This window comes from Diadema setosum, chromosome 5, assembly GCF_964275005.1.
Source record: "Diadema setosum chromosome 5, eeDiaSeto1, whole genome shotgun sequence".
In the NCBI taxonomy this organism is placed as follows: domain Eukaryota; kingdom Metazoa; phylum Echinodermata; class Echinoidea; order Diadematoida; family Diadematidae; genus Diadema; species Diadema setosum.
The window spans coordinates 45,096,374-45,124,070 of record NC_092689.1 but is presented as its reverse complement, the minus strand read 5'-3'; the positions used below and the strand labels follow the sequence as shown (position 1 = coordinate 45,124,070).

Genomic DNA, 27,697 nt, shown 5'->3' with positions numbered 1-27,697 from the left:
ACTGTATATTATAGCGGAGCAGAGCTGCGCCAGCCAGCAGAGAGTTTGTATACGTGGAACACCATTCTCAACTTGGTGGTAATTTGAATATCACCTTCGTCACTGGGATGCGTACTTGGTATCCCAACATGTGTGCATGAGATATGGTATGTGCGCCACGAATAGCTTAGTGTACGCCAGTGGAATACTGTACTTGGTTGACATGCATGCCACCAACACAAACCACCCACGGAAATCGCGATACCACCACGTAAAAGTTTAGACCCAAGAACACTGTGTGATACTGTGTGTGTGAATCGCGGATTGCTGATTTTCTTCACCTGTTTTCTCCTCCAAAGCAGAGCTCAGTGTACGGGTGTAATAATCAACTGGAGGAAAGCTGAACAAGGTAATGACTTGCTTTGACTTCATTTAGCATTCAAATGTCGGAAATCTTCCAAGTTTTAATATACAATCGGAATGTTACATTAGTGCCAGTTACATCGTTTACAGACGTAGCCTCGTAGGAAAATATACCCGATATAATTTTAATTCACGTGTGGAAGTGTGGTACGAGATCAGATTTTTACTTAGTCTAGATCTACTTAGATTAAAATTAACACTTGTATGTCAATGTCATACTCGATGTAATTCAGATACTAAAAAAAAAAAAGGCATAACCGCGGTGGTAATGTGAAGGGTTTATTAAAGTTGGGGTTTTGTGAGTTTTTTTTTTTTTTTTGTTTTTTTTTTTTTTTGCGGGGGGGGGGGGGGGGCGAGGAAGACATCACAAATATAACTATGCTTCCAAAGTAATAACGAGATATGTTTGCTCCACTTAATTTTATGTGAAGCTACAAATAGTGTATGGAGTTACCCTGTGATTTTTTGTGTCCTGAAATGAAGGGTACCTTTCCATCCCCACTTGAGTGTAACGAGGTGAGAGCTCCACACAAAAGCCACTCACATGATGATACAGAATAGAGTGCATCACAGAGATTTTAATCCCTATTCATTCCATTGATAGGTTTAGGTTAGCTGTGCTGCATGAAGGGCAAAGCATCCAGTAGGGCCTATTAGTAAATAAGGGTTAACCCTGTGTGGATCTGCTGTATACTTTCTACACAATGGAGGCAGCCCATCTATTTTCTGTGCTAAAAAGAGCTGGAATACACATTCTGTACCTACTCAAACAATGCTGTGTGATTCATAAATTTTACCTGAGTGTTGCTGTGCGATTCTTCTTTGATAATCAAGTTCTTTTTGCATGGGGCAGTTAAGTCTTATAAGCTCTCGTGGTTAACTTTGAGTTGGACTAGATATTAGCTGTGATGAAACCAGCTATATTAAGAAAAAGGATTGATCATAACAATAGCAAACTATGCATTAAAACTGTAAAGAATGAATTGAATGAAACAAAAGAAAATTACATGTATCAGAAGTGAACATAACAGTAATAGTTATAATAGACCCACTCTTTGTGACTAGGAGCAGATCTATCTTGCATGCATTCATATTCATTCATTATTGCAGGACGTGGATCAGCAAGATGGCTGACTGGCTGCCTGCTGTCGTAGTTTGTTTCCTTCTGATGCTAGTCAGACTGGTATCCAGCACCCCAGATGACCAATGCCGCTTCATCTTCAAGGAAGATATGATATTGAACGTGTCCCTGTCATCTGAGCGAGGAGCCATAGTGAAGTATGACTTTCATGCTCATGACAGATTTCAGTGTGCCGAGGAATGTTGCTCAGCGCCTGGTGGTAAGAATATCAAATACCCAAGCTTGTGTCATGTAGTTTGGCTGTGCCCTGGGATGCTCAAAATGTTATTAGATTGGTTCAGATATGATATTAATTACTCAAATAGTGATTGATATACCAGAAAGGAGTTGGTACGCATGCAAGAAAAACAAAAGCGTTTCTATTGTATCTGAGGCAAAATGTCATGTGAAAGTACAATTCATCTTCATGTGCAATATTTATGGGAGTGTATGGGACATCTTTTGATGGCTACATTTACTCCAGTCACCTAGTGATCTTAGCATCGTAGGTAAGGAGTGATGTGTGTACATTTGCCATACGGGCAAGTGTGACATACAATAGTTATGAAATAATTGTATGAAATGATCAAAATACACAAAATATCTAATAGGTCTTTTGGGAGCTCTGTGTAGCAGAAAGAGATAGCCTTGAGTTTTTAGCATTTCCAGTTTGATACCAAACTGGAAGTTGTGGCACTATCTCCAGGATTTTAGTTTGGATGTTTTACTTTGCACATTTTGTTTACACCTTTATGAGTTGATTTTAGGAGCAAAGTTTCAGGATGCAGTTATCATTTAGCCCAGCCAGTGAAAGGAGATTTGTCAATAAAAAAATCATAACATTCCGAAAAATTCTCATTAATTTCAGTTTACCTTACAGCATTGCCAATTTACAAATGTTATTTTCCCACGTTCTTCATTTTGATGTGATGCCCCTTCCCCATTTCTTTTTGTGTGCCATTGTAGATTGGTGCTCATTAGCTTTGTATACCATGAGTGACACAGATAAAGCCAACTGTTTCCTGATTCAGTGTGTGCCAGATCTTTCGACAGAAGATGTGTGTGTAAGAGTACACCGACGTAATTCAGGCATGATGGCAGTGGAAGTAGCACACCGTGAGTAGAGAAGATTTTTATTAGCTTGTATTTAAATCCACCAGTTGGTATTGTGGGCTAATTCTGATCAGAGTAGGTCAGAGTTTGTCTTATATACATAATATGGTATGAGCAGAGAGAAACATTGAAGTGATGACACCTTGAGGCAGTTGCATACTTTTTTTTCTCAAGGCCCTTGATGTCTTCCAAACCCAGTTGTATGACAGCTTTTCATAGCTTGTAACATGATATACACTTTGTGATTACCACATACAGTGGCAGCAAAAGAATCATATCGGGTTCGTATCGGGTTACTGCAATGAGTAAATCTGCAATGAATACTGGTAGGCACCTACACTTATATGTTGTGAATGCAAAGCAATGAAGACTGTGAGTGAAATGCACTTTAGCCAAAACAACTTTCTCTGTCTTATGCATGTTTTAATACACTGGAACATTATCATCAACAATTTCAGCGACAAGATTAGATGTTTTCAGGGGACATTTCAAACACTACTTTCTGTATAGTTATCCCAGGTAAATGTACATGCAATGCCAGCTCTAATGAGTTGTCTTGTGGAAAAATGAATGTAGTTAGCATATTTCTTTATCTTTAATTCATGTCAAGAGGCAATGCCTTTCTTAAATCTTTCATCCTTAGTCTTTGAGATGTAAACACATTTTTGTGGCTATTACAACAGAATTTCTGAAAGCACACATATATCATAATCAAGAAGTATTTTAACATTGATTTATGCATGGACATGTGTTTGCTCATTCATTATTTGGTACTGTCATCCCAGGAGATAAATATCTGATATTTGTAACTAACACAATGTACTTCATTCCCCTGCTTCTTCTTGATATGGTTTGCTTCTGCATGCTTGACCTTGTTCCCTGTAGAAGAGTTGGCTTATTTCTCTGCTGATAGTGAAGTTCAATCTATTGCAGACTTTCTTGGGCCTATTGTAGGACCTCAAGTCAAACCTAATAGAGCCTTAGATTCCAAGATGTCAAAACTTTTTCGTAGAGTAAAGAGAAGTGGAGAGTTACCTTCCTCAAAACCTTCAACTTATTCACCTCGGTCAATGTCAGCTTTTGTGCCTTCAGCAGCTCCTCAATCTTCATCAACATTTCCTACATCTATATCTACAACTCCACGGATGACAGCTATGTCTCCATCACAGTCTTCGTCAATGCAAACTTTGCCATCATTGTCAAATGTGTCACCAACATCATCTCAATCACAATCCTCAACGACATTATCAACACTTTTGGCAACATCTACGTCATCACCATCATCACCATCATCATCATCATCATCATCACAAGATCATTTATCTTCTTCCACCTCCTCTCAGCCTCTGTCATCTTTGCCTACTTCCTCAATGACCACCCACCCTGCTGCATCAACCACTTCATCAACCCTGCCTCCCAATTTGCACACCACTTCTGCTATCCGACTGCTATCATCTACTCTGAGCAAGTCTTCCTCACCATATAGTACAACTACAAAGAATACTTTAGTAGATTTGGTCACTATGCTTTCTTCATCTGCCTCCCTAACTAGAACTACTTCATCTTCTACAATATCTCCTAGTGATGCCACAACCTCTCCCCATTTCTCAAGAACCAAATTTCCCTCCACTCCCATGACAATACTACAGTCTACTCCATGGGTATCCAAACTATCTGCCACCACTTCTTCCAATTTAGCTCCCAATTCTATGTCAACTCCACCACACCCACATTCTCCTCTAGCAGCATCCCATGACATGTCAACAACTGCCTCTAATGTCCCGTCATCTGGGGGCAGTGTCACTCGTATTGGTGGCAGCTCGACTGGAAGTTCTGCCAATGAGGGCTCACTAACTTCTTCACTAACATCATCATCAACTCCAGTTGACCAACATTCAGGTATTAACCATAAGTCTTCATCCATTGAACAACATTGGGGTTCATGCATTCAGTATCAGATTCCCATTTGGGGTTATGATCATCTGTGGTATACATAAACTTGTCAATATTACAATGACCTAACATAGCCAGAAATTTTACAGGTACACACATGTAATTTTGTAGCATCTATTATTTTGAGAATATCTTATCGGTACACTTCCATGTAACTATATCATTAAATATTGCTTTCAGCTTTACTATTTGCAGTGATGTTCATCTTGCAAAGGAATTCCCTTTTCTGTGTTTTAATTTATCTGCATATAATCTGTGAATTTACCTTGATAACTTATTCAAACAAGAAGTATAAGGCTGTCGTGTTGATTTTGGTGTTCATAACAACTTTTTTGGTTATGATATATGCACAGATATAAATCGGCACTCAACACCTGGGCCAGGGCCATCCAATCCTCCGTCTACCCAGCCTAAACTGGCTACCACGGTACACAGTTCTACAGCTGCCAGTGAAAAGGTTGATGTGACTCCAACAGAACCAAAGGAAGAAATTGAGAAACCTGTCACACTCCCTTCTTCTCTATCAACAAATGAAGGAGAACAAGAACCTACCAATAATGGGACTTGGCCTCAGGAAAATGCTGTAAATAATGGAACAGAGAACTCTGGAGAGGTTGGTCTACATTATCAGGCTTTAATATCCAGCAAATAAAACATTCCAGATTATCAATAGTGCTGTTTTTTGTGTTGTATATTGACTGATTCTGTGACGCGCTATGTGTATTTTTGGCATGGGCGCAGCCATAGTGGGTGTATCAGCCGACCCCCCCTCCGCACTCCCCCACCCCTCTCCCTACATTAGCACGCGCGCAGAATGAAAAACTGCTTTAGCCAATAGGCGTCTCGTACTGAGTGCGCGAATGCTTGCTTAGTGCGCGAACCTTTGTTACAAGTGCGTGTAAACATGTTGCCCCGGGGTGGGGGAGAGCAGGGGGGGTCGGCTGATACACCCACTATGGCTGCGCCCTGTGCCGTAAAATGTCTGCTGCCCTCAACGAACCCGAATCGGTCAATATACACATATGTAGGTCTGGCCATGAAATGTTTCCATGTACTGTAAGATTTGAAAAAAAAAATACAGCAAAAGACCTTGAGTGCCACACATTGGAAGTTTGAATAGATATGAATTATGAACTTTGTGGGGTTATGGCAATATGTATTTTCTTCTTTTTTTTTTTTTGGATAAATTTCCTTTTTGTGTTTTTATTATTTTTTTATTTTTACATTGATAAATTTCCTGGAAGGTTTTGAACATCCAGTGAAGTATCATTTGTGTATGTGAAAGTGAAACCTACACGTTGTACATTATGAGACAAAATAAAACCGATATATAGAATTTTAGTGCTATACACTACAAATGTTGTCTTGTTGACTTCCAGATGAGTCAGGAGGTTATAAACCTTGTACACTATTATACAGGTTTGCAGTTTTTCCAACGTTGTCACCCTTATTTTTCAGTAATATTTATAGCAAAATATTGGTTCAGCCTGAAATTTCCCTACAACTGGAAATTGACAGAAACAGATCCCATTCTTTGCTTTCTTTCTTTCTATATCTGTCTATATCTTTTGATGTGTGTGTGTGTGTGTGTGTGTGTTACACAATTTGAAATGTCATGTTTTATACTATGATCATTCAAACTGTATTATTCCAACTGAGAGTTTCCATTTCTTTTAGAAATTTTGTAAGCAGATATTGGAGCTATTTTAGTTCTTAGGGATGCATTTTGTTACACCTACAACAATTGTATAAATACCACTGATTTTATTAGTCAACTGCCTTGTCTGCTTGTGATGTAATTTGTTGATCTCTTGCGATATCTATTGCAGTACATGGCGGCTGTGTCTATGTTGTGTAAATTTTAGACATTTTGTGATTATCTTTCTGCAGGTGAATGACAATTTAGATCATAATGAAGATATCATCTATGGGAGGGAGACAGTTTCACAAACAGGTATTTTTCTAAATATTTCCATATTTTCATTTTAGAGAAATCATTTTCCTACATTAGTAATTTTCTTCTTCATGCAGTTTCAAGTTTTTTGATGTACCATCTCTTGGTTTCATTACTTGATAATTCTAGTGTTCAGCAAATATTTTTGTGTGTGCCTACAGCTGTTTTCTGTTTTCTGAGGATAAAATGCTCAAGCAAAAGAAAGGTCATGCCAGATTTTGTCAAAAATGACTGTGGGAAGAAGTTACTTATTGTTTATGATTGTCTTCATTTTATCACTTTTTTGTCAACTTTTTAAGTGTATCTTTCAGAATTCTGACCTGTGGATAAAAGATAAAGACAGGGAAGATTACACACAGTGTATGTATTAGTCATCATTGCTATACAATAATGACTGACACTGAGTTTGCTGGCATGGTTGAAAGTTAAAAAGGTCAAGCCAAGAAGAAAGTAATTTGACACAGATGCATGGCAATTCACCTTTCAACCCTTTCATTTCACAAAAGACTAATGTTATCACGTTGGTGGAAGTGTAAGTGATTAAAGACAAAGTGTATGTACCAAATTGATGTATCTCGTGTGCCAGACAAACTGTCTATATTTCATTTAGTCTGCTTGACTGCCACATTTAACTGACTGACTATTCCTTTCCCTTCTATAGGTATCTTGATTGTGACACTTTGTTTTGGGATCATCTTCTTCCTGACTGTGACTGTGGTTGTTACCAAGAGATGGATGGATGGATACCGCAGGCGAAAATACAGCAAAGTTGACTATCTCATCAATGGCATATACAGTTAGGCTCATCGTTGATAATATTGGACCTCCTGTCTTCCTCGCCGGTCAATATGGTCTGCATGGTGATATCCCACTTATTCTATTAAGACATCATCAAATGGTCTTTAATGAACACAGACAAATGGACTACAATGATTAATACAGAAAAGGATTCATTACCTAATTCTACAAGTACATGTATGCCAGCATGATTTACACTTCTCTGTCTACATGTGAAAGTTGCATGTAGATTAAACAAGAGATTTATATTTCCTGCAGTTGTATGCAGAACTTAATTCTAGGAGTGTAACATATGTTGATTGGAAGGGTTTGTTTGTTTGTTTGTTTGTTTGTTTGTTTGTTTGTTTGTTTGATTGTTTGTTTTTTTGTCTGTGACTCCAGTTTTGATTGATACGTATAATGCATTGAATAGAATATGGCTGTAATTGCTCTTGTTTTTGTTTCTTGTACACTTAGAAATGGAATGATTCTTTAGCTGAATTGGCTGTGTGCTACTGAATCAATTCAATACATGTGGTTCATAACAAATTTGATGATCTTTTCATTACTATCACTGAAAGAAAGCAATTAAGGTCACAATATTGCCCATGAATCTCACAAGCCATAAGAACAGAATTACAAATCAGCCTGATTTTATTTTAGCTATCGACTCAGTTAAGGTCTGTGTTTTAGAAGGTATACATGTACATTGGGTGCTTGGGAGGGTTAGAGGATTTTCTGTCTGATTGTCTTGCCTAGTATAGGGTATAACATAACCCATGCCTGTGAGTCATTATAGGCACTATCTAAACCTTCCAGTAGTCTGCTAGTGCACAATATCTCTTTTATTTACATGTCTCATTGTAGAACACTTGTAGACCAAGCACCAAGTAAAATAATGTGATACACTTGTAGTTGTATGTATGTGTTTCAAGTTGATTTTATTTTTCTCCATGGAGCAGGAATATTTTCAAAGCACATCTCATTTTGAAATGTCATAAACGAAAATCTTGACTTGCTTCTTGAATGATTTGTAAAAAAAAATCCTTATAATATGGAATGCATCTTTGGTTGCTTTTTTTTTTTTTGGTTGATTGTTTTTTTTTTCTTTTTGTGGGGCTAATGTATGATGTATTCTTTAGATACTTTATATGTATTGTGTGTACTGTTAATGTATTGCATTTTTATTTATGTATGGGAAGACACCATGAAATTTCTGTTCAGAGTTAATTTGAAAAATTACCAAAACTCTAATCATCAAGACACTTTCTAAGATTTGTGAATGTCATATTAGAGGTAATGTATGAATACTGTGCTAGATTTGTAAATATATGTTGACTGTGCATTTATTTAAGAAATGCCTTACATTATACTGCTTTTCAGAATTCATGTATAGTTGTGACTACGTTTATATGTGTATATTTTATTATTATGCCAAAGGGTGTAGAGATTTCAGTGTATTTATGTCTTTATGGCCAAAGGGACGTCAGTCATAATATGGTGAAGGTGTTCATTTTCATGTAGCATTCCACTTGCCAGTGCATAGTTTTATCTGTCTTCCATTAACCTACATACAACTTTTCTGAATTCATATGAATATTATTTATTGCCTTGCCAAGAAATTGATACCAGCAGTGTGCTTTATATCAAGTGCAACTTTCTTTCTGATTTCTCATGAATACATCAAGAACTGAAGGTCACAAGTATGAAAGGAGCTGTGCTACAGCTTTTACATGGGTAATTCTGAAAGTGCACTTATGTATAAAACATCAGTAAATGTTTGTTTATTTCAAGATATATTTTTTCTTTATGTTACTATTAATTCTTTGGCAATCCTTTTGTCTGCCAAGGCAGCTTAATGTCAATTTAATGACTGTGACCTGCTTAGGCCTCACCAGCCAAGTTAATCAGCCAGTTTTTGTGTGTTTGACTACTTTACCAGGATTTATACTTAATATTGTGAGAGAAGAGAAGTTGGTTCTTTTATGTGCATATAGGGTATGACTCTGCTACACATGTGGTGGTGGATCCAGAGAGGGACACACCAGGCCCCCTCTTTATTTTTGTTTAATACAAAAGAAATAAAAAGAAAAAAGTGTGTGTGTGGGGGGGGGGGCATGTGCCCCCTTTAATTCCTGGATTCCTGGATCTGCCCCTGACATGGGACTAACATCTTTATGTTTCCTCTGATCAGACTTTGGAATGAGGATAAAGTATTCCTTACTAAAAGATGCTGCTGCCCTCCATTTACTGTCAGGAAAGTTATGCTAATTTAAAGAATGAAGAAAGCATGCATTCAGTAATGCATAATAAGAAATTCCAATGAGCCCATAATGTGAGGCTCAAGCTTTCAAAGTGTGTAGAAGCTGATATCTTTTGGCCTGAGGATATTTCTTTCTGGATTTTTACATCTTTACATTTCAAGGAACCAGTTAGATTTTACTGTGTGTTTCAGACTGCTTACAGAAATCCTGTCTAATACATGTCTGTGAAAGAGGGGAAATGGTTCATTCATTGTGTACCATGGTCATGAATCCAATCAAAGGATGATGTACGTTACATATATCTGCTAGTTAAATCCTATTGTTGTGTTTCAGAAATCATACTGTTCTGTTATTTACAGAAATGTGCCTTGCCACCATGACATATAGTGATCATTGTAGTCAGTAGCAATGTTTTCTAGACTTGGTTTACATTTTGAGGGACATATTGTTGACCTTTGGACACAAACCTCTAGGGCTGTGATGTCAACAAAACCAATATTTTGAGGGCATCCATTAAAAAATGTTCTATCATGCCCCAAAGAGAGAGAGAGAAAGAGAGAGAGAGAGAGAGGGAGGGGGGTGGGGGAGAGGGATAGAGATCAGAAAGATACTGCCTAGCTCTTTGTCACTAATGAATCATGTTTTAACAATTTAAACTCACTACCTGTGTGTTACTCTTCACTTCTACTAATAATTTGGTTGTGTGATATGAGGTTTCATTTATACCGTTTTATTTTTCAAGATGTTGGAAATGTTTCTAATTATACAATGTATTCCATGTCCAAATTCAACAACTGTGAAATTCATTGTAGCATTGATATGAAAACAAACTGATGTAAAATCTTTAGTATGTGCTGGGTTTGTCCATGCTCAATATCTTTCAATATTCATCTGATTTTGAAATACTAGATATATCTCTGTGTGCAAGCCACTGTTATTTCAGTGATGTTCACATCCTGTTGGTGTAATGTTGGCTTGTCAGTGCAATTGTGCAGCAAATGTCATACATAAGTAGAAAGTGTATTTTATGTTTCATTTTTCCAACAGCAGAGACATAGTTATCTCTTTGAAGAATGATCAGGAGGAATAAATGTTAACTGAAGTAAGTTTGGACAAAATGTTGTCATGAGCATAATTTATGATGATGTCATTTCGAGTATACCCTGCACTGCACTTGTTTGTGACAGCACTGAATGCATATACATGAATCTAGTATGTTGATAGACATGAAGCCATTAGTAGCTCATATTTTTCTTCAAAGTACCAATTCAGTAGTGGGCCAGTTAAAAACAATTTTCTTGTCATGAATAACACGGCTTACACATGAACAAAATTGTATTTTAAAGATATAGATGATTCAAGATGCACAAAATACTGTATGAATGACTTACTATATTGTCATTATTTTGTCTTGCAACAGTTCTGATTATAGATTACTATAGGCTCCTTTCTGTTTTTACTGTGCTATCTCTTCAACCTAAGCCTTAACAACATCAGGATATATATTATATATACTTACAGAAATTAGACTTGAGCCTCAAGTCTAATTTCTTTCAGTATGTGCTACCCACAATGAGGCACCGCGTACATTTGGGAAGGGAACTATCTCTCGCACTATATATATATATATTTATATATATTCATATAATGCATGATTATACATATACATACACATCATGTATAATTTTTTTATAGCAATCGAATGATCCGAGTTTCCATATGCAGCATATATACATTTTCATTGTGAATACTTTAAAAGGAAATAAAAGGAATTGAATACTGACGAGAAAGGCAGGGGAGGAAACATGAATGCCTTGAGAGAACATTATGTACCCAATGATTTTTACTGTATATATATATATATATATATATATATATATATATATATATATATAATATATATAGCTTACATTCTTTTTCACACTTAATCATTCCCTGCAAACGATAGAGAAAAGGTTACCTCTTCAAATCATCAAGGGATAGCACACATGGACAAAAAGAATTGATCTATACAAGCTAACATTTGTTGACATCATAGTGCAACTTTAGGTCATAAAGAGAGAAATCATTGTTAATTCTAAATTCAAACATGCCCTTTGCCACTAGGAAGAATCAATGTCTGAATTAAGATGAACAAAAACAAACAAAACACCCTCCCCAGTAACAAACATCAATGAATGGACCAAAACATGGCGAGGTTATGACAACTTCAGTGGGCAGTAAATTCTTAAAATGCATCTCATGAGCTACTCAAGGGTTTCAGGTGTCTCTGACATGTGACTTATGTAGCTCACTACACCAAAAAGTAAAATTGCGTTATTGAAAACTCAAGAGTTTTCACTTACAAGTATTTATATTTATGCATAGGCCGTCTCAACGAATTAAAAAAAAAATAAAATGAGACTTGAAATGAGACACTAGACTTAACTATGAATTTTCATTGCATTGTATGTTTGATGATTACTGCTGCCATCAACAATATAAAAGAAATTTTATTCAACAATGTAGGTCCTACCTGGTAAGCCCTAGGTGGACTTTCTTAACCCTATGCAAAATATTCCGTAAGAACTGAAAGGAAAACCGGCCGTCCTGAAAATCGAAAGGAAATAGGGAATATTCAAAAAGATTTTTCTCCTCCCCTAGCTGGGGAAATGCTCTAAAATTCAACTTTTCAAGTCGCTCATTTTAACGATAGGAACTCTTCAATATCTGTGACATAATCATTAACATACCCCTTTAACAGAATTCCGAAGGTAACAGTCTTTAGTAATAGGACTAATCTTATTTGGATATTGAAGTTACGCGGATAATCATGGCTGTCCAGGGACTCATTGTGTTCTTTTGATGAAAAAATGGAAAAAATGCGCCTTGAATAACGTTTCAATCTCGTGGGGTTCAATGAATATGAATTTAATAAAAAACTGAAAAGCTATCATATGACAAAATGCCTGGCAAATTAAATGGGAGGAGACAAACTCCCTCCTCAATATATGTTCAATGAAAGGTTTCTCAGACCTATTTATGCACTTTGAATGACAGAAGAGCTGAGACAATTGTACATTGCCTCAGGATGGGGAACTTAGGTTTAAATGACAATTTTTTAAAAATAAACCAACATGTGTCGGGTATGTGTGAATATTGTAACGTCCCAGAAACAGTTGATCATTTTCATATGTTCTGCCCCAGATGTATAATCAGTGGCGTATCTAGGGGGGGGGGCAAGGGGGCACGTGCCCCGGGCGCCACTCCTTGGGGGCGCAAAAAACGAGAAAAAAACGAAGAAGAAGAAGAAGAAAAAAAGAAAAAAAAACGAAGAAGAAGAAGACAAAAAGAAAAAAAGAAAAGAAAAAGAAGAAGAAGAAGAAACTCGTCCGGAAGGGGGGGGAGAATGGTGGGGAGGGGGGGGGGGCAGAAAAACAAATCAAACAAGATGAAAATAAAACATGATGATGACGCGGACTAAATGACAATGTTTATTGTGTTCACACAAGAATTCCATGTTCTGTAAGCTGAAATACAAAAAAAAAATCGGCTCGCTCGCTGCGCCCGCTCGCCAAAATTTATGTAAAAAAGATGGTAAGAACAAAACGTGATGATGACGCGGACAAAATGACAATGTCTATTGTGTTCACACATGTTATTTTATATTTAGCAGGCAAAATGTTTCACGGAGCAGCGGCTGCAATTTCTTTCGTTCTGAAGCGATCGCCGATTGGATCAAAAGAAGGCGCCAACGGTTTCTAACATACGAGGGGGGTGGGGGTGGGGGCGCAAAAAAAAATCAAGCAAGATAAGAACAAAACGTAATGATGACGCGGAATACATTATACAAATTTCGGCTCACTCACTCGTACTAATTTAGAGTATTTTTTCAAGTCCTCATTTGTTGGTATAAATCGTTATCTATCAGACCGTCACTATATCTTGATTAGAATTGTAAGATTTAATAAGCAAAAAAAGACAAGAGTTCCATGTTTTGTAAGCTGAAATACAAAAATTTTCGGCTCGCTCGCTGCGCTCGCTCGCCAAAATTTATCAAAAAAAGAAAAGAGATAAGAACAAAACGTGATGATGACGCGGAAATATACAAATTTCGGCTCTCTAGTGCGTACTAAGAGTACTTTTTAAAGTCCTCAGTTTGTTGGTATAGATAAATCGTTATCTATAAGGCCGTCACTATATCTTGATTAGAATTGTAAGATTTGATAAGCCAAAAATGACAAGAATTCCATGTTTTGTAAGCTGAAATACAAGAATTTTCGGCTCGCTCGCTGCGCTCGCTCGCCAAAATTTATCAGAATTCATTAGATTTAAATCACCCTCAAAAGACCCCTTTTAAGTGCTTGAAAAAGCATATCATGCGGACTTTGCTTAAAGTCCCTACCGGGATGGGGTTGGGGTTGAACACTTTTTCAGAAATTAGCACTTGCCCCGGGCGCCGTTTTCCCTAGATACGCCACTGTATATAATACCCAGATCTATGATGTTAGCTGAAACAAAAATTCATGAGAACATCATTCAAAGCTTATTAATTTCAACTAACCCAGTATACCAAAGAGCTCTTGTGTATGTTAAAAGATCACAAAGATTTTAGATAAACTTTCATGCATGTTATGAGTGTACATAGTTTGTACTAACTCTGCCTCGAGGTATTCTGAAGAGGCAATTCATGCGCACCACAGCCCAGAGATTGCTTACTTTACTCAAGAATTTATATGTGATTACTATATATTTGCAGCTTATTAATATCATTAATATTGCTTGTTTGTTTTGTTTGGCTTTGAATCGGACCAATTGAGGTTCCTGTGTTGGTAAGCATCGGACTCTACTGCCTGCATATCGGAGGGGCCTAGGCTGTGAGAAGTCTGCTCGAGACAAGAGCCGGATTGGCCAGAAGATATACTTTAAGCAGGCAAATAGACGTACCGACAGCTGACCAAGGATTCTCATTACAATATTCTCTTTATTGTGAAAGAAAAAAAAAGATAAAAGGAAAAGAAATTTATAGAGCAGTGTTTGGCGTAAATAGTCCAAAGAGAATGGAAAACGCCACTAAACACAAAACAACAACAATTACTGTATGGCTTCAACAATGTGAATGTGCAGTGATACCATGGCAGTGATGTACACGCCGCGCGCGTCAAATTCGGCCACTTCGTTCATGCGCGGCGCTCGTGCATGCCCTCCCTGTATATGGACAAGATGGCAGCCTACTGGGGAACCACCACAAAATCATTACAGATGGGTCTATGGAAAGTCATATTGTCCGTCGTTATCATAGTCTTGCCATGCACCGCTGAGAGGACTCTTGAATTAGCTCAGGTGGTAAGTAGGTACTATTCCATGATTATGATGTGATGAATTACATCGTCTTTGTTTAATTCTCTCTATTTTGTCCGTGTTGATGCTGGAGTGGCTCCGAGTCCGGGCGGCGCCACCGGCTGCTTCTCCCTCGCTCGTCGCTGGGATGGCGACGTGGGCGTCGGCGTTCTTTACACGTACGTAGGGCCTGTTCTTTACACGTAGGGCCTACACTCCAGTCTCCACTCCAGCTTCAGTCAGTCAGTGCAGTGAGACATGAGCTGTTTTGGACGGAAAACCCCGTCTGTTGCTGAGGAGTTTTATGACATCATTTGTTGACTTTGACGGTTCTCTACCGTGAATCCAGACGTAATAGTCTCAGCAGAACATATCCCTGACAAATAGTCTAAATATACACTGACAGTGAACAGGTGAATATTAAAACATAGTTAGATTGTTAGAGATATCTAACGTATAGATTCTAGATGAGAGTTTAATGTACAGACTGATTTTTCGGTCAAAATGTTTATTAATTCAAACCTACATACCCTGTTCTAGGCCTAGAGTAAATCTAATCTTGATACATTTTTTTCTTTTTTGCTTTGTTTTGGTGATACTGATAGACAGTGATATTGATTTCGACTTTAATTAACAACAAATAAAATACAACTTGAAAAAACAAACAAACAATGATTTCTGCCCACTAGTGTTGTTAGTAATACTGTGTAACTATACACAGCCCTGTCGCTGTACACAAAAGGCTGTGCTAGCGCTAGCGCACGGCGTCTGGTCAGGCTAGTAATACTGTTGACATGTAGAAGCGTTCACTTCCCTCCACTTGATCAAAGAGGCAGCATAGTCAGTAGTCACTGTGCACTTTCAAAGGTGACGCTGTGTTGCAATGGTACACTTCAGCATCCCATGCACATAAATGATTACTGTAGACAACAACTTGAAGGTTTTGTGCAAAACCTTCACGCACAAGCTACACTAGATACAAAGGTCAAAGTGCTTCCAGCCAGTCACACAAGTTTACCAATTGTATATTTTGAATTGATGATAATAATTCATATAGGCCTAGAGCCTATTTATAAAAAGCTTTGCACAGGGTCTGGTCATCAGGCTGCATTTCATGTATGTAGATTCGTAGATTAGATATGGCAGATGCATTTCATGAAAAAAAAATATATATATACTGGCATCCATACCAGGTTGACCCTTATTTGCTACTGAGCTGAACCCTGTAAATACTTGTATGCTTACGTGCATACACCTGGGCACATACATGCTCTGCTGAAATTAGCCAGCCACTGTGATGAATTGTCATGCTTCGGTAGCTTCTAACTGTGGCATAAATGTAGGACAGTTTTTCTTACTGTGCCTGGTACAATAGGAGAATGAAAGTCTGATGTACTCAAAAGCAAGCAAGCTACAATGTACGAAACAGTACATAACCGGCAATGCTATATTAGTGTACTGCAAAGTCTGTATAAATTATATGATACCTGACAAAGTGTTGCACTTCCTCAAGTACCTGTTTTAGTCTTCTTGATTCTACCCTTTAACAGGTATTCCGCCATGGAGCTCGATCACCTGGCTTGTCATTTCCGACAGATAATTATACAGAAGCGTCCTGGCCACAAGGCTTTGGTCAACTTACTGAGGTAAGTGAGTATCATATTTCATATGTTTACAATATATCACTATATCCTGTCAAATCACTTGATTTGAGAGGAATGAAGAAAGAAGAAGGTATGTTCCACTTTATTTCAGCTGAAAGATTTGTTTATCTCATTTCCGTAATCTTAGCTGTAGCTCTAATACATAACTGAATTACAATGACTTCTTATAGATCTCTGTCTTAGTGCAGTGATTTACATGTTGTTCAGAATGTTGATTTTTCATCAATCAGAGCTGACTGTATTGCATGAGATATACTGTACAATGTATTAAAACAGAATAAAGTTTTACTGTGAACAAGATGCTTTTGCTAAAATCTTATTTCTATGTTCTATCACAATTAACAATGCAAGCAATAATCTCTCAAAGATATCGATTTAAGATATCAAAATTGGCCTTTATACAATACATGATTGACTATTGTGACTGTCAGTACAAAAATGATAAGAGGAGAATCCAAGCAATGTTTAAAGCTTCACTGAGTAGAACAAAATACATGTAGTCAAATGTCTGTTATTAATAGAAGGAAACTCAAACTAGAGAAGCACTCTGAGAGCACAGACCTCCACCAAGCAGCTCATTTCCACCACTCATCTTGTTTCTCTGTAGAGATCAGTGATTTTCACCAATATGTATGCGTGCTGAAAGTTGCCTGATTTCCCCAATATAGAAGCCTTTTCTTATGTCATCAACTTCCAGCTGCGCAGCGCGCCTGGCTTTAGCAGAAACTAGAGCATGCACTTTAGTGCACACATGAAAACCTCAAATACGTGCAGCTTGAACTCCCAATTTCATTGACCCTTTCTGCCAAAATATCGAAAATCCTTCATAAAATCCATAAAAATTTCTGAATCACTACCAAAATTCAATCATCCTTTCCTTGTGTCATTCTCAGCCTATTCTGTAAGTTTCATTCAAATCCATTCACAACTTTTTGAGTTATTTTGCACACAGACAAACAAACAAACTAATGCTGAAGAAAACATAACCTCCTTCCTTGGCGGAGGTAACAAGCTTATGTTTACTAAATACCTTGGTATCTTGCAGCGAGGAATGAAAGAGCAGTATGAGCTGGGTAAATGGCTACGGGATCGGTACGTCAGGAAACTTAAACTTCTAGATGGATCTTATCACCAAAAGGAGGTGATGGTAAGAAGCAGTCCTCGGAAACGCACCGTCATGTCGGCCCTCTGCAACCTCCAGGGCCTGTTTCCCACAGAGCCTGGGGGTCCGTTTGAAGGAACGCCACCTTGGCAACCTGTACCGGTCTTTGCTGGACAACTGAATTCGGATTATGTGAGTCTTTCAATTGATCATATTCTGGGCATCAAGTGTATACTATCTGTATACTATCTTAACTATTTAGTTTACATTTTACTTTACTATTTAGTTTAGTTTTCTGGGGATAAATCGTTATCCTGTTAAAGAGTTATTTCAAATTCATCCACTTGCGATATAGAAAGTTTTTCACCATGTCAATAATTGTAGTTGCTGTAGAGGAATCACAGTATGTGTAATGACAGTTACTTTGTTGGCTAGCTTCTCCTCAGGATATCGTGATACAGGGTTCATACAGGTCATGGAAAACCTGGAGAGTCATGGAATTTGGCCTAGTCTTTCTCCAGGCCTTGAAAGTCATGAAAAACTGATATTTCCATCAAAAGGTCATGGAAAGTCATGGAATTGCAAAAATTATAGAATTTATCTGTTGTTTGTGTGAGATGTGCATGTATTCCCTAAGTTGCTTCGCTTTGATTTGAGATCAAATTTTCAGTCTAATGTGTTTAAAAATAAATGTGAAAGTCATGGAAAGGTCATGGAATTCTGGCTAAAAAGGTCATGGAAAGTCATGGAATTTAATTCATGAGAAAGAGTATGAACCCTGTGATAACAGTGCTACAAGCAGTGTACATTGTACATCATGTCACAATACCAGGTCCAGTGGCAGATCCAGAGGGGGCGCGCTGGGCGCCCACCCCCTCTTTATTTGTTGTTAAAACAAAAGAAATAAATAGAAAAAAATGAGATAAAACCTGGAAGTAGCATAAATATTGTTTGCCCCCCCCCCCCCCTTTTACGGAATTCAAGGATACGCCCCTGAGGTCTATGGGGTTTCTTCTTTAGATTCTTTTTCCTTCATTCTGTAGAATATGGCAGCTTTTATGTTCCTCTGAAATGTATTTATCAAATTGTTACAAAGATTTTAATCCACAAAGGGTGCTGTGGTTCATTATGGTCGTCAAGAAATTACCAATTACAGGATTTTGCTAATTTTCTCAACGAACTAACTTCAATGTTCAAATATCAAAATGTTTCGCAAGAAAAGTAAAATGTTTTAATTTGTTTCTGCAATTCATGCAGTATAATGTACGGTCACTTGTAGTGCCCCATAGATGGAAAACTGATAGTAGATTAGTTCATGTAACTACAGGGTACATTATTTCATCTTGTCAGCCCAAGTAAACATGTACAGGTGTACTTAGATCTGAATGGGCAAAGAACTGGGGATCCTAAAGGAAGATTTGAATGAGCCATTCACATTTTTCCAAAAATACTTGCACTGAATTGTTGTATCAATGCCATGCAAGTTTGTACCCCAGTCATGTATGTACTGCAACCCATCACAAATCAAGTTGAGAATTGAAATGGAAACTAGTCAACTTGGCATTAATTATGTTCAATTTACTATGCTTTGTTATTTCTTACTTGTGAAATGTTTGCATTCTCTATACTTCAGGCTTCAAAGCCATTTGATGGTAGTGACTAGGTTTGATAACCCGTTGAGGACAGGCTGATTTTGCTGTAACACACATTTCCCACAGACACCTTCCCGAATATACTCAGAATTAGTCTTCTACAGGTTAAAGAAAGAGTTTGATGCAGTTCTTATTTTCAATAATTTCTTTGACTGAGATGCTACAGCAATCTGCTTCAAGATCATTTCTCCAATGATCTTCCCTTTCATGATCTCTCTTCTCAGATGCTTCACATAAAGTCCACTGACTGTGATGCCTTCAATGATCTGCCTCAGACTGATGAGAAGAGTGCAGATAAAGTTCAGTATGTCACATCTCATCAGGTAAATATGGGGCTGAGTAGAAAGTTTCATGAACTTTTTGTAATAAATCATTGTATTGACACATATTACCAGTTAGTCCCTCCCTTTCCCCTTCCAGATGTGAGCTTCTCTATATACTGTATGCCCCCCCCCCAAAAAAAAAAAATTACAACGGGACCCTCTACAATGATATCTTTAAAAATATTGAATCAATCTAATTACAAATTCACGGTATGAAACTATAACTCATTGCCCACATCTTACAGAAAACACCATTCGATTTGCTTCAGTGGTCAAAGAGAAATGAGGAATTTTGTAGAGGATGTTGGGAATCTCTTCCCTCCAAGTTCTTTCTATTGTATTCACACACAAGATCATCGAGGTGCTAAACTTGGAAGAATCAGACTCATGACATGCTTTACAACAATCCACATTTCTCTGTGACCGCTTAACCAAATTGCATGGGGTTTTCTGCAAAATAGAGCTAAAATGTTATATTTCAAGACCCTGAAGTAGCATTTAGACAATTTAATCATAAATGCAAATATCTGATTGTAATTTTTTGTTAGGGACATACTGTACACAGTAATTGATATACAATTTGATTGCAATGCACTTTATAAATAAAACTTCTCATCCTTGATTCTGAGATAGTATTAATGTTTGCATTTGATTTACAACTTCATCAGATGATTTTCTTTGATTAGAATGATTAGAATTAGATATGGAACCATATAGATGTGTAATATAAGAATTGTTGTACAACCAGTGAAGAGTGCTGTTTATATGAAAGAAAAGGAAAATGTCTGTCTGCACATTCTTTTCATGCATGTTTACAATTTTGCATAGCCCTCAATCCTTCTAATAATGCAGTCACAAACGTCACTACAAGTTATTCCTTCTTGAAGATGTTTCTGCTGTCTTATTTGTTATAAAAAAAAAAAAAAAATCTTTCTTGTGATGTTTTAACATTTATAAACAAATATGTCTTCTGTATTTCAGGATTTCTTTGATGAAGTGAAGAAAAATGCAGGATTTACAGAAGATCTTGTATTTCACAACTATACTCGCCTGGCAGATACACTGATCAGAGAGGTAAAAGCACAACACCATCCTTCCTACATCTTTAATGTATTTTAGGATCATGTCAGGAAAAAAAAATATCAAAATGGAATACATTGTGTGTTGCATATTCATGACTAGCAGTTGTGTTTAAATTGTGGTGTACAGGGCAGTATGAACTGCTGATTTGAAAGTAAAGTCAGATGGATACCTTCGTACATTTTTTGAATTATTCTACTCAGCTGCTTGTATGTCAGAAATTTTCACTCAATACATTTCCTTAACAAAATAGTAATAGGAAAATCATGTGCACTGTACCATACATTGTATTTGAGGTTTTCTATTAGTATCATAGGCCCGTATTCACGAAAGTAGTTTAACCCTAAAAAGACTGGGCTATTTTGGTAGCTCGAAAGACCGGGGGGGGCCTAAAGGGCCCCCCCTTAAGATCTCGGCCGTGGATTGCGCGATCGCCGCAGAAATTTGCACAATGGTAGTGTGTGATGTAATCTACAAGATCATACATTCAAATTTTCCAAAAAAGTCTTCTTTTATTTTATTTTGATTAATTATGCTAATTTATGCGAGAAATCAGACTCTTTGATCTAAATCAGTAAATAAAGCTCCAAAAGTGCTCATTTTTGGTCTAATTATTCTTTGTGGCATTCTTCGCATATGTACTTGAAAAAAAATTCGGTATCAAAATTAATTTCTTATTTATTTTATTGTTTTATGAATTTCTTATGTATTTCTTTGTTTTTTCGACCTTTTGTTTTTGCTGTTTTTTTAAACAAAATTTGTGGCAGACACTTTTTGAAGCATAATACTACTAAAACAAATTAATTTTAGCCATTGAGAGTAAAAATAAGCATATTTATATGAACCATGCGAAAAAAATCAATTTGCATTGACTTTGTACACAAAATCACATTTTTGAGCCATTTTCGGTCTCACATGCATGTACAAAAAGTTATGTAACTTCAGAACCGTACCCCCGGGCGTCACAAATTTGGCGTCAAAATGTGCGGGAAACTCGAAAGAAAAAAGTCATAGAGCATCGCCGCGAGAGCATTGCGTGTTGCAGAGTAATCGCGCGAAATGTCGAGGGGGGCCTTTTAAGCCCCCCAGTCTTTTTAGGGTTAAATTTAGTCCATAGTTTAGTCCATGGTTTGTGCAAATTTCTTCTGCACAAGTGTTTTGAGTGTCAGATTACATACACCAATAGACACCCAGTAATAACCACACATTGATACTTGCATTTATAAAGTACGGCTATTTCTTGCTTATTTTATTCCATAGATTGAATTTTAATAGACCGTGGTTTTGACTCAAACACCTTCGTGATAACGGATCATAGTGTGCTTTGAGCCCGTAGTGTGTTGAATTTAAAATTCGCTTACATAATTGGACATGTAATTATACAATGTTTTTGTTGTTGGTTTCCATTATACATGTAACTATTTCCACATATATATGCATTTTCTTAATTCTGATGCCTTCTCCTTGGTTACTGCAGAAAGTTGAAGGCAGACTGCTTCCTAGCTGGGTGGATGAAGACACTTTTAACAAACTGAAGGATACTCTCAACTTTGCATTTGAAACAAAGTTTTCCAACATGTCACGAGAGGCGAAACAACTTTTCTCAGGTATGGAAGTACAAAGTTTAAGCATTACTCACAATCACAGCTATCATACTCATTAGAGATCTTTCATCAGAGTCATGTATCCAACTTTTCATCATTTATCTTTGTTCACTTTATGAAGCCTTTTGAAATGTGCATGTACACATCTTCTGCATCAATCCATATTATTCCTTGTTGATATTATGAATGCATTCGATGGTATGATGTGATTTAAAAGTTCATGTACAGAAATGACAGATGTCAAAAGAAGGTGAAAGAGTATGTTCAGTCTGGGAGTGGGGTTTCAGTTAGTCAGCTCAGAAGAGCCAGAACTTGTGCTATTACTAGATCATATGGACAATGTCTGTAGTAATTTTCTCTTGAGCTTAATGATGGTTATGACCTACTAGTATTATGTAATGCCTAAATAGATCCTTGTCATTTGATTGGTTGTTTGATGTTGATCATTCGTCCCATTTCACTATGATGTCATCATCCATGCAGTTGTGGCTCCATTTACTGTGCAATTTTGGATCCATACGATTTACTCCATTGCACGCACACCGAGAGCCTGGCACACTACGTGTGTCAAACGCTTGCATTTGCAGTGTGTGTATCCGGCAGTGCGCTAGCATAAAATGCTCAGTGAGGACTCTCTCGATCTCAGATTCTCTCTTGCTTCTAAATTAATAAAACATGAAATGACAAGGATCTATTTTAGGCGTTATATAAAACAAATAATAAATGTTTTTCATTCGTGCAATGGACAGAATATTTCATTTGGTGAAGGATGAAATCTTTGATCCATTCAATGAGGTGCAGCCAAGTTGAATGGATCATTTCATCTTTCACCTCATGAAATATTCTGTCCATTGCACTCATAAACATTCATTATTTGTATACTATGCCATTGGTTTCATCGATCACAAGGTTACAGAATATTCTCATGGAATGCTTTTGGTAACTGATATTTCACCACTCTTTCCCCAGGTGTTCTCTTGAAAGATCTGGTGACCAATATAAATGACCACATAGACCAGAGGAACAATGACAGCAAACTATTCATGTATTCTGGCGTGAGTGGAGTCTGTTTCTTTCTATGTATTAAATCATAACATTTAGTGTATATCATTGGTTTCTCCTTTGTTTTACTATTATGTCTGATCATCCATACATATCAATTTGATATTTTATTGATGTTATGTGGTGAGATATAATTTGCATGATTTGCTAATGACTGTCAAAGTAGGAATGTATTACTGTGTGACCACACCATTGCCAGCTGACGTTATCACCACAAAATAGATTTAGCACTGGAAGTTACATCTACCAGCTATAGAACCTCCATTAACCCGTTGAGGACGGACTGATTTTGCTACAACATGCTTTTCTGATAGACACCTTCCCGAGTATACTCGGGATTCGTCCTCGACAGGTTAAGTTCCCACTTTTGGGCATGTGGTCAGGATCAGCACTTGGCCATTCTCACCATCAAATAGGTCATAAAAATGCAAACCAAAATTAATTGCTTCTTGTGATAGTTTGTTTCACAGACTTTTCATGCTCTATCAATGTTGTAATGTTTACTCCAAAACTTGTCAAAATTTGTTCATACTACTGTATGCCATATGATTATGCAAGATGTGATTGGTACTATATTTGTTGTTTTAGTTCATAGTCATAAATTAGGAGATTTTGAACCTTAATAAGTGTTGTTGTTATCCCAGGCTCTATGAGTTCCAAAAGGACAATATTTTGAAAACCAATTGCATTGTTATGTGATATTTTGTTGCAGCATGACACAGTTGTAGCACCACTGTTGGGAGTCTTCGATGTCTTCAACAATGTAATCCCACCTACTGCTTCCTGTGTACTGTTAGAGCTGTATAGAGAGGACAGTGGGTGAGTGTCAATAGCTAATGGCAGGACCAGATAAGAAATACATTCTGAGAAAGACCATTTAGATGACAGACAACAGGCAGATGATGTTGTCAGTTCCTACAGTAGGCCAATTTGAAGACATAATTTGATTTGATTCGTGCATCGCGTAGTTGTTTTGCAACTGATTGATAAATTGTTGTACATCAACTTGAATGCGCACCAATTTTTCTGTGTTCTGAGTTATAGTCTTGATAAAAGTCCGTTGGGTATAAATTGGTAGGGATCTCACCTGGGTATGTATGCCCATGTTTTGTTTTTGTTTTTTTTTTATTATTATTATTGTTATTATTTTTTTAATGACTATCTCTTAAAACACTGAAAAATTGGTGTGTAATTTTGTTGTTGTTGTTGTTGATATAGGGTTATTTGTCAATAAGTGGCCTGGTTAGATCTAATGCCAATGCTTTGAAGAAAAGTTATCAGTTTTCTTGACAAAGGAAAGGTTTTTCCAAGGCTTGCCTGACAAAGCAACTAATGAAATGTTGCAAACTGGATTCCATGTGCTGAAACAAACTTAGGAAGAGGTGAATTGAATTTGAATGAATAGCTTTCTACAAAGTCACTTGCAAAGAATATCCATAAATTTGAATGATAGTAATGACTGATTATGGTGCAAAAATCTTCTGCTGTTTTTCATAATTATTGTTCCACTTAATACTATATACATGCAGGGTGTTATATACAATGAATAAGACCATAATGAAGTGTGGTAGAACTTTGAAAGTATGTGCTATAGTAATACACACAAAATTCATATCTAATACTCTTTGTACAGGCTATATACCGTAGACCTTCTGTTCAGAAATGATACAACTCAACCACCACACTTGCTGAAAATCCCATCGTGCTCAGAGCAATGTCCAGTGCAGACCTTTCGCCACATAGCTGAACCTTACGTGGTAGACGACATACAGGCTGTGTGCAGGAGAAAACAGCCTTCGCCATCTCTTTCTTTTACGTGGAACTTTGGTAAGTATTTAGCATCTTGTATCACCTATTGCTTTAAACACTTATGTTTGCCGTAGGCCAGACTCAGTTCATATTAAGTCCCCTTCGGGTGAGGATTGACTGTGTATAATGTTCATATCCCCTGACTGCACTCCTTTGCTGATATGACTGAAAATCAGACTTCATTGTAGATATCAAAACAATCTTGCAGAGTTATGTTATTCTTATTCCATTCATGTCTCTGTGAACTAAAGGTAGTCAAGCAGATAATCAGATGTATGCCTTGGCCCATGAAAATTGCTGTTATTTCTATTGCTATTAAAATTTAGCTTGCTAGATTCCATCTGTTGTCAGGCTAGCACATTCAAAAAGAAGAGAACACATCAGAGAGTCAAGAGCAAACTACTTGGGGAGCATTTCATGAAGCATTTTGTCAGATATTGTTGTTTTTTTCTGACAAACTGATATAAGCCTCTGAAATCCTTGCAGCTGACTTGCAGAGAGCAAATATGTCAGACAAATTTCTTCATGAAATGCCCCCCCCCCCCCCAGGTTCCAGTAAGGAGAGAATAATGTAGTTACTGTAAAACCAGAAATGTTTATGTGCATGAAACTTTCGTGATTTTTGTGATGAGCCAAGATTCACAAAAGTTTTTGTCTACTCAGTACATTGAATGCCAGTAGCAATTTGCAAAAGTTTCATAGTGCAAATGTTTCTGGTTTTACAGTAGTCTCTTACATTTCCTGCAGGTGGTTTCCATGTGTCGTTTCAAAAAAAAACGCAAAATTAACAACGAATTGCAATGGGCTAGAACAAAGTTTTGGCTAATGACTCTCATGACTTGCTAATGAAAGCTTTCACCTCAACACAAGATCCATAAAAGTGATTGATCAGAGTACATTGTAGCAGGGCTGATGAGGTTAGAGATTGCAATGGTGATGATGATTATGATGATGATGACGATGATGGTTGACAGTGGACATTACTGAATTATGCTCAACAACTTTATCTACAGGCTGGGTCCTTGCAGCTAGCTGTCTTGTACTGGCCACTATAATCCCCCTCATAACGTGTATTCTTCTGGCTGTGGGCTCGAGTGGGCGTCGACGCATTCAAGCTGCCAAGAAACGCATGGAACCAATCAACTTCCATCTCCTCGGTGGTCCAAACAGTGAGTCCGAGGATGAAAGTGTCTTCGATACATGACAATGAGCAACTCAGGATGTAGTTAGTTTCCTTACAGATTTTTAAAAGAGAACTGAGATATGAATGTACAAATATTGAAAAGAGATATAGAGTCATATGCTGTACTATTTTTTGTTGAAAAGTACTTTCTATGATTTGCCTGTACATGTTTTTGGTCCCGTTATTGTCATAATGTGTGAATACAGATAATTAAAGCACCTGCTGCCAGTTTTAGGAAAAACTGCAATCCAAAGGCAAATAGTCATGATCAGATATATGTGTGCTGCAGTAGCTGGGTTGATCTAAACACAGAAACAAAGTCCTTCATGGCCGAGCACCACACAGGGAATTATAACCCTTTTGAGCCAAAATTTCTTAAAACTACCAGTATTGCAGCTTTCATGGTAACATCCAGAAAACTTTTGATAAGGATATTGTTTCAAATGATAGAGATAAGATAACCTTCAAGCCACGTTGTCCTTTGTTAAATGTTTTATATAGTATCTCTAATAAACTTTTTGTTGCATATACTGATGATAATGCTTGGAATAGTGTAGTATCACTGTTTCGTATCACTATAGGTATGGACCAAATTAGCAGACTACTGTCTCTGTTGCTATGCCCAAAATCTCACTTAGTAGATGGAGAGTTGCAATGTTGTATTTGTTATTTGTGTATATGTACTCACAAGATGATTGGTTATCTCATAGTAGCAGTATTACTACTATTGACATTTCAGTCATGTATTATTGAATGCATTCCATTTCAACATTAGTGATGATCTGTGTCTGTTGAAAATATGAGAGTTCATCCTACTAATTCATCATACACGACAGGCTTTTCCTGAAGTTGACAATGTATGATAAACACAACACAAAAGTTAAATACTGTACTATACAGACTGTATGCTGTACATCACACCAGAGCTGCCAAGTCTCACTGATCTGTAGGAGGCTTCGTGGAAACATCAATATTACATGTATACAGTCAACTCCGCATGAGTTGACATGGCATTATGTCTATACAGTTGAACCTCTCTTATCCGGCCTCCCTTTATCCGGATCTCTCTATTATACGGACGCAATCTCGCCGTGATTTTTGTTTTAATAATTTATTACGGGAGGAAAGGGGGATTCCTAACTCCTTGAGAACTCCTACACAAACACACATGAATTACATATTACTTCGAACATGATTAACATACATTACATCAAATTTCCTTCCAAATTGCTTACCTTCAGACATTTTAACATCCCCAAACATCCCCAAATGTAACAACGAAAGGTTGCAGTATACACATTACTACATGTGGTACT

At 37.1% G+C, this 27,697-nt stretch overlaps 2 protein-coding genes across 2 annotated transcripts; both read left to right on the top strand.

The window, feature by feature from the left end:
* Window positions 1-287: 287 nt before the first annotated feature.
* LOC140228950 (uncharacterized) lies at window positions 288-7,642 on the top strand. The gene is made up of 8 exons (XM_072309213.1): window positions 288-388; window positions 1,513-1,742; window positions 2,489-2,638; window positions 3,655-4,120; window positions 4,434-4,534; window positions 4,942-5,201; window positions 6,479-6,542; window positions 7,204-7,642. Exons 2-8 carry the CDS (start codon window positions 1,529-1,531, stop codon window positions 7,341-7,343), a joined length of 1,395 nt encoding a protein of 464 aa, XP_072165314.1. The 5' UTR covers window positions 288-388; window positions 1,513-1,528; the 3' UTR covers window positions 7,344-7,642.
* Window positions 7,643-14,785: 7,143 nt separating this feature from the next.
* LOC140228949 (prostatic acid phosphatase-like) lies at window positions 14,786-27,368 on the top strand. The gene is made up of 10 exons (XM_072309212.1): window positions 14,786-14,908; window positions 16,453-16,548; window positions 17,612-17,860; window positions 19,545-19,643; window positions 20,625-20,717; window positions 22,201-22,330; window positions 23,297-23,382; window positions 24,102-24,208; window positions 25,023-25,216; window positions 26,212-27,368. Exons 1-10 carry the CDS (start codon window positions 14,786-14,788, stop codon window positions 26,400-26,402), a joined length of 1,368 nt encoding a protein of 455 aa, XP_072165313.1. The 3' UTR covers window positions 26,403-27,368.
* The last annotated feature ends 329 nt before the right edge of the window (window positions 27,369-27,697 follow it).